At 35.7% G+C, this 12076-nt stretch overlaps 1 protein-coding gene across 2 annotated transcripts in view; it reads right to left on the bottom strand.

The window, feature by feature from the left end:
• Positions 1-12076, bottom strand: part of LOC149842200 (PPR containing-like protein) — a 50157-nt gene that overhangs the window by 21644 nt on the left and 16437 nt on the right. For both annotated transcript variants that reach the window (XM_090001307.1, XM_090001308.1), the window contains exons 6-7: positions 10493-10636; positions 5595-5807 (exon numbers count right to left, since the gene is read on the bottom strand). In XM_090001307.1, the coding sequence (XP_089857433.1) occupies positions 5595-5807; positions 10493-10636 (357 nt within the window). The remainder of the gene's footprint in view (positions 1-5594; positions 5808-10492; positions 10637-12076) is intronic.

Raw genomic sequence — 12076 nt, 5'->3', positions numbered from 1 at the left:
AATGTGTTTTATTCTTCATCTGAATTTAAATATAGATTATTTTATAATATATTTTATGACCATAGTCAAAAATGTATTATATTTTCAATCTTATTTCAATTCACTTAAAGAATAAAATACGCTTTCCAAATTTTCAAAATTCTTTAATTCATTTCATCATTTAGGATAGAATTACATCCTATTTTCAAATTATTTCAAATTTTCTTCAAAAATCAAGTGATTTTTTAGACAATTCTTCAAATATCTTCTCATTTATCAAATCAAACTTTAAGCATATTCAAATTCATCTTTCTATTCCTCAAAATTTTGTCTTATTTCTAACTTCAATTTCAAAGTCCAGTTTGACTTTGAAATTTCAAATTCATTTTTTATATTCAAAATCTGATTTCAAAGTTCAAATCAACTTTGAAAATTAAAATTCATTTTCATTTTCAAGATGTGATTTTAAAATTCAATTTCATATCTCAGATCAAATTTCAAAGTTCAATTTAACTTTGAAGATTTCAAAACTCAAGCTTTAAATCAAGTTTATCCTTTATTCTTCAAAATCTCCAAAGTTCTATCTAAAGATTGAGTATTGATTCTCAATCCAAAATCAAGGTTTTGAGATCGATTCTGAATCTCAAAATTTGATTTTTCCTAAGTTTAAAGCCCATTTTTAAATTCAATCTGGGTTTCCAAAAAACCAGATCCATCTTCAAAGTACCATTTGGATTTTCAAAATCTAATTTCATCTTGGATTCTAAATTTAGAACCCAATTCCACCTTAGATTCAGATTTTTAAATCCAAGTCCATCTAGGATTCCAGATTTCAGGATCCAATTCCATCTAGGATTCCAGATTTCGGATCAAAATTCCATCTAGGATTTCAGATTTTAAATCCAGTTCCATTTCCAAAAACTATTTTCTTTTTAAAGTCTAAATCCAAATTCAAATTCCTCTTTCAATTTCTGAAAATAAGAATTCCTTTTTCAGAATCAATCTATTCAAATTCAAAGTCCATTTTTTACTTTGAAAAACTCCATTTTTCTCAAGATTCTATCTCAAGTCCCAAAATCTCCTTTTATTTCTTCAAATTCAAAATTCAGTCTCCAAAATTCTGATTATTCAAAGACTTGGAATTTCAAGTCTCTTCTTCCAGATCTATCTCACAATTCTAAAGTTAGATTTAAAATCTAACTTTTTCAAATCAATTTCAACTCTTTGAATCATTTCTTCACTACATTATCAAATTTATTTCAAAATCACTTGGAAATCCCAAAATTTCTAAATTATTCTTCTCAAAAGCATACATTTTCGCATTTACATCGCACGAGCATGATTCTTTGTGCATTTAGACTTAGAATAAATTCTTAGATAATATTTTAGCAAAGCAAAAAGGCATAAATTCGATCCTTGGTTCGATTGCCCCTGGTAAAGGCGCCAGAAACGGTTGAACCTCGTACCGACGAGCGAATCTTGTCTCTCCCTTTTTCCCGCAAATATTTCAAAATGGAGGCGAGTAATTTTCAAAATCATTTTCAAAATTAAGGTCAAGTGAGACCTTCGCAAAAGAGTTTATCTCTCTTCTTCCTTTTCTTTTCTCTTCTCTCTTCTTTTGTCTTTTATTTGTCGTTCAAAAAGAGAAATAGAGGCCAGAAAGGAAAAAGAGGAGGAAAAGAGAGAAGGATACAAGAGGAAAAATTTTACGATGATCACAAGCAGCGACTCACGTCACGGGTGATGCGGGTAAACTCTTGAATCTTACTCCTTATGTTGGTAAGCATAGCATAGTCACGGGAGATAGTTCTCATCACTCCATCTCACATATTGGAAATGACATTATACCCATGTCCAAGTCCTCTCTTAATCTTTCAAATGTTATTCATGCTCCTAATATTCAGAAGAACATTGTTTTTGTCTCAAAACTTGTTGATGATGTTAATGCCTCAGTTGAATTTACTCCCTCTTCTGTTTTTGTTAAAGATCTTCGTCTAGGCCATTGTGGTCGTCATTTTATTGAAAAGTTTGTCTCGAATAATCTCATTCCTAAGTCCAGTTTGAGTTCAGAAGTCATTGATATAAAGTGTTCTAGTTGTCATTTATGTAAGAGTCGTGTTTTGCCATTCAATTCCATTAATAAGAGAGCTTGAAGGCCCTTTGAGGTCATATGTCCTGATGTCTGGGGTCCTGCCCCAGTTGTTTCTCTTTCTTGCAGTAAATAATACCTTATTTTCATTGATAGTTACTCACGCTATACTTGGATATTTTTCATGAAGCACAAATCAGAAGTTTTTTTACTGTTTCAGAAATTTCATTCCTTTGTTCAAACCATTTCTCTGTCAGTGATGGAGGAGGTGAATTCTCCTCTAGTGACTTTGTTAGTTTTCTTCAACATAATGGGATAAAGAGAAGAGTGTTTTGCCCACATACACCTCAACAAAATGGGATTGCTGAGAGGAAGCATCGACATATTGTTGAGAGTGCAATGAGCATGATGCACGGGAGCAATCTTCCTGTAGCACTATGGACTGAAGCCTTTCACTCCACGGTTCATGTGATAAATTGACTGCCAATGATCATTTTAGAAAATAAGTCACCTTGTTTTTCTCTATTTGGCATACAACCCGATTATCATGAATTACGTGTGTTTTGGTCTATTTGCTATGTTCACATTGACAGCTCATTGAGACATAAGTTTCAAGACAAAGCCTTAAAGTGCAGGTTTATGGGATATGTTGAAGACTACAGAGGATATAGGTGCTATGATCCATTGAGCAAACGCGTCAAAATATCGAAAAATATAGTTTTTGATGAAATGAATTTTGATAATCAACCGGCTAATTCAAGTCTTCATGTTGTTGACTCAAGTCTCAGTGTCGAGGTATACTATCCATGGTTAAATTCAAAACTCTTCTCCAGTGCTAAGGAAGATTGTCCAGCAGACTGTAGTCAGAAAGAGATATACCAAGAATCAGCAAATGCAGCTCAAACAAAAGAAATTGCCACACAAAATTTGGAGCCAATAAGGTATAAGGGTGTTGTATACACCCGGCGAGAGAAAGAGCCCTCATCCATTCCTTGTACAGATACGGGTCCTTCTGACCCCGCTCCACAAACATTGGATATCATAAGATCCTCACGGATTCGACATTTGCTTGACAGGCGGGTAAGCTATAAAAGTTTTTTATTGGATTTTCAGCTATTCTTGACGTCCATAAATAAAGAGGATGAGCCTCTCATGTTCTATCAAGCTGCAAGTTCTAAAAGATGGGTCGAAGCAATGAATGAAGAAATGGAAGCCTTACATGAATGTGGGACATGGGAGATTGTGCCTAAACCACTAGATAGAAATGTTGTTAGGTCAAAATGGGCATACAAGATAAAGTATAAACCAAATGGGAGCATTGAAAGGTATAAAGCTAGACTTGTAGCCAAGGGATTCACACAAGAACAAGGACAAGACTTCAATGAAACTTTCAGTCCTGTTGTTAAGATGGGAACCATTCGTATTGTGTTGAGTCTAGCCATTGAACATGGATGGACACTGAGCCAGTTAGATGTAAAAAATGCATTTTTACATGGGGATTTAAAAGAGGAAGTTTGCATGGAACAACCCACTGGGTATGCAAAACGAGACGCCAAGCAGTATGTATGCAAGCTAAAAAGGGCACTCTATGGATTGAAACAAGCTTCTCGTTCCTGGTTCGAGAGTTTTTTCCTAGACATACAAAGGCATGGCTTCTCTCGGTCGTTTCTGGATCACTTGTTATTCATTCACAATGAACGAGATGTCACTACTCTTCTATTGATGTATGTAGATGATGTCATCATCACAGGAAACTGCAAAGGTCACATTGAGGAAGTAAAGAAGTTATTAAATCAGATATTCAAAATGAAAGATTTAGGAGAGCTGCGATATTTCCTTGGGGTAGAAGTTGATAAAAGATGTGATGCACTCACACTTACATAACACAAATACACGTTGGACATTATCAGTAGGGCAGGGATGAAAGATTGTAAGCCGTTAGCAACTCCAAGTCTCATCCATCAGAAACTGAGTTCTAAAGAAGGGGATATATATGGAGATACCACTAAGTATCGTAGCATAGTTGGCATGCTGCAATACCTGACCTTTACTAGACCTGATATAGTATACTCAGTTAATCAGGTGTCTCAATTTATGCATGAACCTCATACATCGCATATGGAGGCAGTCAAACGAATACTTCGTTATCTGAAGGGTACAGTTGGTGATGGGCTGATATACAAGAAAAGTGAATTAGATCCAGGCGGCGGTCATGAGATCATTATTTATGCTGATGCTGATTGGGCGGGTGATCCAGATGAACGACGATCAGTATCTGGTTATTGCAGCTTCATTGAATCGAACATGGTATCTTGGAGCAGTAGAAAACAAAAGGCGGTTGTTAGGTTGAGTACTGAGGCTGAATACAGATGGATGGTTGTTGCCACTGTTGAGACTACATGGATAAGACACCTCTTAACAGAAATGGGAGAACTGATTGCTCGGTCACTGCTACTGTGTGACAATCAAAGCGCCATCAACATGTCTTTCAATCTCATCCATCATAGTCGAGCAAAACATATTGAGATAGATCAGCACTTTGTTAGGAAAAAGAGATCAAGCCCATATTTTCACCAAAGAGCTGACAAAGGACAGATTTTGGTTTCTAAAAGGCAAGTTCATGGTACAGGACCATGCACAACTTGAGGGAGGCTGAAAAGAAGTCGTTATTGGGTCTTGGACCCAACTCATGTATATGCAGGACCCGACCCGATCCATGTACCGGATCGGGTCAAGATCCAATTACTATGTAATGTAAATTAAGATGTTATTAGAGGGTATTTCTGTACCCTAGAATTGTATATTGAATATATACTTAATAGAATGAAAGACGCAGACACTTCTCTGACATCTTTTCTCTGCAGACTCTTCTTCCAATACCTTGTTCTCTCCTTTCTTGCACAGGTCAACGTGAAGAGCCTTTTCTAAGAAGGTATCCATCCATACCCCAAAAATTAAAAAAAATGTAGAAAATAAGAAAGAAGGCAACACTTTTTAAGTTGTACTGTTTTCTTTGATAGTCTCTCCAACTCATTGCCCTTGTGATGATCCTGAACACAGATTGAACTTCAAAGAAGAAAAGGTCATAACAGAAAGGCAATCCCCATTGATCATGTTGTATGGGAATCAACCCTTTTAGACTGTTATGACCAATTCTGATCATTGAGAAAAAACTTGCATTTCTCAGTAAATACAATCAACTTGAGTAGCCCTCACATAGAATACAAAAAAGAAAAAGAACCAGTGAGTAAATAGAAGTCATTGACACACATGCATGCATAGACACAAATGTGCAGACACAATTAGTAGTGATCAAAAAGGCGTATATGAGAAAGAAAGGCATGTCCATATGACCAAAAATACAAGGATGAGATCATGATTTTGGATTACCTACAAAGTGGCACAAGAGAAGTCAGTATAATGACCAAAACATCAATAAGGTAACCAAGCAGAAAATTAATGCATGAACATGTTCGATCTTTGATTAAGACTCATGACTCGGATATCACTGTTTATAACTGGGTACCTTTACACCATGTTCCAACATATTATTCCGGTAATAAATGGAGATCATAAGTTCACACAACTGCCATGGCACTGAATGTAGATCATGACCAATCCTGTTCTCCCAAAAGATGTGTGCCTCCTTTGCCCTGTCATCCTTATCTAAAGCACGTATCAACTGCTCATATGTTCCCATGGTGGTGCCCTGTCCTTTGCTCAACATCCACTTTATCACCTGGAAATGGTGATGAGAAGTAATGTATCTTAAAGGCCCACCTGGTAAAATTTATAGGAAAAGAAAAAACAACATACAATAAACTGCTTGTAGAAAATCAATAATGTATAGTTTGAGTTTATATGGCTTCTACTAATTGCCATGGCTTATTTGTAGAAAATGCAGCATAAAGCATACAGTTTAGACTTTAGAGCTTACTATGGGACAATATTTCTGAACACTTCATTGTTTTTAAGAAGTCGTTACAAAGAAAATAAGAATCAAATTGTTAATTCATATGATTTATCTCCAAAACAGAATAAAATTCTAAGAAGATGAATGGGTTCATTGAAAAACAGTCATCTAGTGTCGCACATCTTTAACATGCAGACCTTAATACGTTGTGCATCAACCAAAATACCAAAATCTGAGTATCAGAATATTTCAAGAATCATTCTGAACCAAACACAAATCTAAAAATAACAATAAAACTTTAAATGTCCTGACTCCTGAGTTACCTCAAATCTGTCAACAATGGCAGTTTTGTATTATTACTTGGTGCAACCTTTAGTACATCCTTGTAATGTTTTTCTTTGGGATGCCACCTATATGTGACATTAGGATGCATGACTGCCGGTTCTGTTGTTTCCCAGTATCAAAGCCGCTGTTCCATTCATTGTAATGTTTGAGTTCAACTTTGTTAGAAAAGTATTGACTCAGGTGATAGATTTAGCCTCTGCAACTAAATTATCAAAATAATTACATAGCTAACATGCTCAAATATCTCAAGATGTCATATAATTTAGATACCAAGTAATCATAGGGAGGAAAATAAAATTGTATTTGGATACTTGGCTGAAATCAAGTTTATGTGATGTGATCAATCCACGTTAATTTTACAGCTAGCATGAAAAGCTATTAGCGCCTTGTGGATTAGGAGATGGGCATTAAATTTTTGTGGCTAGTGAAACCAAAAGGTTGGTTCATCCATCATTTGTTTTTGCAGTATGTCATTGTTTTTGGATAAAAAGAAATTGGATTTGACTTTTCAAAATGATGGCAATGAAGTATTAATTACAAAATAGTAATAAAACAATTATAAAACTTATGTCCATGGTGCACAAGGAAGGATGAGAAGTAATAATTTTGGCCATCATTGAGGATATTTCAAAATTGATTATCTAAATAAAAATGGAAGACAGGTTTTGGAAATCAAACTATAATGACGGTCGTGGGTTTGGAATGTTGGTCATGGATGTGGGAGACATTATGGTTGTGATTTTTAAGTTTTAACAATCCTTATGCCCCAAAGGGGTTTGGCGTAGTGGAATGGGGCCTAACACGCTAGGCAGGCGGTCTAGGTTCAAATCCCATGGGCGTCATCCCTTGCACAAGCCAAAGTGTGGTGACTCCCTAGGGGCAAATGGTAAGCCCACAGAGCTTTACGCTGCCAGGACAGTGATCGTTAGTATGGCAAGCAGAGCCAAAGCGGCTAGGTCTCTTATCCTGAGGGCGGTTTCTCCGTGTAAATATCAAAAAAAAAAAAAAGTCTTTATGTTGGTCTTATACTATTACCTGACCTACAAAATAACATTTCTCAAAGTTATGGGTCATGACAGCCTACCAAGGATCTCAGCGTGAAGGTAGTTAAGACTATGTTAATGGGGCAGCACTATCAGGTTTATTTGAAGATGTCAACTACATCTAATTCAAAAGCCATGTATTATAAGAAGTTCAGGCATGCAACAATGCCACAAAGATCATTCTTTGAAAAATCTCATGATAAATTAAAAGCAATTTTTTTAAGAAAATCCTGATAAAATATCAATACATATGATATAAACAAGATATATATTCACATAGACAATATTTTGCAAATATCACATTTTTTCAAGAACATTATGATAAAAATCATGATATTTTGAAAATATCAATGTTCAAGAAAGGAATATGCATCGCTGTTTCCCCTTATGAAGGTAAAGATTCAGTTATCACAGGAGATAGAACAGATCCCACTGTGAACATCAAAAATGTTATTTTCATGTATAGAAGTTTCACTTTTTTTAAGAACCACATGGGTTGGTATGTGAGCAATATAGGCAATTGTAAAGGGTATTGTGGGTATCATGTAGCTGGTACAGGAAGCCTTATAGGTAGCTTGGGCAACAAGCAGACCACTTTATAAATATAGGCTGAATTCATTTGGAGAGTTCTTTTGAGATCTCTTGGGCCTTCTCTAGTTTTCAAGTGAAGGACAGGCTCTACTATCTAGGAAATCCTAGTTAGCTAAGGATTGGGTAGATTGCCTAGATGTTAGAGATCCACCTTGACTCATTCATTACCTAGATCCTTGATCCATCTACCCAGTCCATCGAATCCCTTTTTTCATGCCCTATTTCCCTTCATTTCTAGATAAAATTCATAAAAAGAGTCACAGCTGGTATCAGATGTTCCTCATAAATTTCAAGATTGTCTAAAAAATCCCAAGGTTTCCAACAATTGAAGGCACTCTATCATTGACTTATGCATTCTCTACATGCAACACCATCTGGGAAAAAGGTAATTTTTTTAAGAGGTTTTGGGGGACGTCATGCCCCCACACGTGCATAACATGAGAGCTTTTGAGAGGATTTAGAATAGGCTTCAAAAGCATTGGCAGGATGATACACCTCATCAATTTCCAAGAGTTCCTTTCTGATAATGAAATTATACAAAAATTGTCATGCCCACGTATATGCATAGGGAAAACATAGACTGCAAAAACAGGAGTCACTATGATGTGCATCGGTAACACCTTAAAGCATCTCAAAGTAAATATGGGCATTCTCGATAGTCATTCACACAAAGAGCGATTTGTTTGCAAAATATCATCAATGGAAAATTTTTACTGAAAAAGCAGAAATGAGCAAGTATAAGATATTGAGAACAAAAAAAAATCATTTCTTAAATAAAACAATTTGATACTTCTATACATGTGCTATTTAATGGATACAAATTTTTAAAAGGAAAAGCTCACAAGGATACAAGGTGCATATCATCAAGCAAAATCACCGAGTGTTAGCTTGGGAACCACATAAGCCTGTTGAAATCAAGGACATGACCAAAAAAGTCAAGGTGGGATACCCCGAAATTCTATGAGGACTATTAAGTCATACTGGGATATCCCAACAATTCTATGAGGACCATTCAATAGCCACACCCAATGTTGTAAGTATCGTATTGTATCGTACGATAAGTATCGTAAATATGGCCTAACTCAATACGATACACACTCGTATCGCATATCGGTATCAGTTGTATCATATGATACAGCCCTGTATCATACCATATTGTATCATACGCTACTGGGTGTATCGTACAATATGTCTGACGCACTTTAATATGGCCTAAACTCAATTTTTTTTAATTTTGAGTTTTAAAGACCTCCCTAGGGTCGATTCTCTCATTTGTATAGAGGCCTTTAGAGGAGAACCCACTCACCCTAAGAGGCATGAGAGCGATTTGGTACCAATTTGTGTGCAAGAGAGAGAGAGCTTTTACCGATTTCTCATGTAAGAATGTATTTTCATCATTTTTTCACTTAAGGAAGTGGGCTAAGGTATCAAATCTTTATTTTTTGCTTCCCAATGCGCCTATCCCGTAATATTAAAGTATGAGTCTTGTGGCATGTTCTTAATTGCAAGATAATTAATATTTTGCATTGTTCTTGTGAGATATGCATGCAATATTATCTATATTAGTTGATGTTTGATGATATCTTATGCAGCTCATAGAGACAAATGCTTCATATGTGATTTTATGGTTGTATTTTGTGCAATTCATCTTTGTTTCATGTGTTATGCTTTTTTAGAATTTTTTCTAATTTTTCTGGTTTTTCTTAATTTTTTGGAATTTTTGGAAAAATATTATTTAAAATTACAAATTTTTATGATACACTATGAGAAGTATTTAACTTTGGGCCCGACTGATACAGGTAACGAACGATACACTACTTACAACCTTGGCCATATCCTTCACCATCAATGAGATTTGACTTGCACAGCACCCACCTGTGCCACCTCCCATCATTTCATCACAAATATGCTTGGATGTTTTTGACATTATCATTAAATTTCAGGTTGCCACTATTTTAATCATTACATATATGTAGCTCATATTAGTGTCAGGTGGCTTTGTAAACTACAACTATTGCACCATTGGACCAAATGAAAGTTTCACATCGGACAAACAGTCGTTCACAATTATATCACCAAAGACCAAAAGGAGATGTTCACGAATTCCATATGCAACTAATATAGAGGAAACCATCACCTACTCCCACCTACTAGAAATCATAGTTGTAGGTTGCATCTTCTCAATCAGACCTGATAGATGTACTTAACACAGTTTATTTGATAGGAAACATGTTTTGGATCATGTTTTTTAGACATAAAAATAAGATTTTTTAAGTCATAAAATTTTGATACATTGTGAGCCATTGATTTTTGAAGATCATAAAAATCTTGCATGATCCAAAACTTATTTTTTACTAAATAATAATTGTAGATCATATCTATAGGGTCTGATCAACAAAAAATGTTGAAAATTTATGAAAATTTGAAGCTTTTATTAGGTGGGAGTAGGTACTCCCAGAGCACCTTATCATTACTATTATATAAAAAGAGAGATCCTTCATCCAAGCAAACAAACAAGGATAGCTGCTATACCTGAATGATCCTGTGCCATTCGTGTTGCTTCTCAAGCATAATCAAGGTTCGCCGTATAGAAACTATTGGAAAGTTTTGTTCCCAAGCAACCCAAGAATCAAGAGCACCATATACCGCTTTCTTAGACTCCTTGAGGTTAGATAGCTGTGTCACATTTTAGATCCCATTAACATATTAGAAAAACATGTAAGAAAGATGACAACGATCAAATGCATCGTCAATACCAATTGTTAGAGAAAGAAATGGTTGCTCAACAATAATAGATTGTCATGCAGAAAATATCTCCTGAAAGGAGTGCCAGTCAGAAAACATATCACAATCCTTGGTGAGAATGATAAGGACTCTAACTAAAGTTCCCCAGTATGAGGCTATAAGGATTCAAAAATATGTGCAGCCCCACCAACAGTTAAGAACACTGAAATTTCAAAAAATCTAGCAATACAAGGTTTTCAGTTTCCATTTAAATGGACTTTCAATAGATAACCAACAATTATGACATTTTTCACAGCCAAGTCAAGGGCACTCACGTTATTCATCCAAAAAATTGGACATAATAAGGGCATGTTTGCTTGCATCTCATTTGATTTGAAATCACAAATAATTTCATCTCATGTGATTTGAAATCATATGATTCAAAATCACAAGGGAGAGAATGTGATTTTGAATCACATGAAAGTGAGTAAATAGGGCTCAAATGTGATTTCAAGTCTTACTGCCAATTTTCTCATGTCTGCTTGCACATGAGAGATGGGGCAAACGAGACCTGTTCTCTTACCATTGTGAGAGAAAGATTCTCATTTAGTGCTAAGCAAACATTCCATAAACGTCTATCTGAAATTGCTTTTCACATGAGTAATTTTAATTTTTAATTGATGTTGTCCTATTTATAAAGTCCAAAGAGGTCTTGTCAATATTGTTAACATCTATGAACAAATTTTTTAAACTGACAAGTCTTATAAACACGAAAGAGGGGGCTAGAGAGAAGGGAGGATGAAGATTTGGGTGTTAGGGTATAAGGAAGGAACAGCTGGTTTCTTTTGGGTCAAGTATCTTCCAGTAATAAAGGCTGGCATAGCATGCTATAATATTTTGTGGCTTCTATGCATGTATGATGTGCTTCTCTTGCGGTTTTTCCCTAAAGGCACGTTTGGAAGCAAGAAATTTCTCATAGGAAAAGAAAAGTTTGCCTATGAGAAGTTTTGATATGATGACTTTTTCAAATGAAAAAATTTTGCTTGTTTGTGTAGCATTAGAATAACAGAGTGAAAAAATGTGAGAAAAATGGGTTTCAAGCTCGCCAGGGGGGCATCACGGACAGTGTCGCCTTCCTCTCAATTCTGAAGGTGAAATCAAGATGGGTTGATGCCAAGTTGCCAACCATAAGTACAGCGAGATGCCACCAACTTGATCAACCAAATCAAACTGATCTAGCTGGAGACACTGAGAGAGCCGGCCGCAAAAGGGCTAGTCTGAGGTCCTTTTCTGGTCACCTTCTCTAAATCTGGTGGGCAGCTTGATTACTATGACGTGGTAAAGAAGTACCTCGATCAGCTGCTTAGTGAAGTCCTCAACGGTTCTCTCCTC

The sequence above is a fragment of the Nuphar pumila genome, chromosome 3 (assembly GCF_984573655.1).
Source record: "Nuphar pumila chromosome 3, dmNupPumi1.hap1.1, whole genome shotgun sequence".
NCBI lineage: Eukaryota > Viridiplantae > Streptophyta > Magnoliopsida > Nymphaeales > Nymphaeaceae > Nuphar > Nuphar pumila.
The sequence above is the reverse complement of the archived record's forward strand: the minus strand, read 5'-3'. Positions and strand labels throughout refer to the sequence as shown.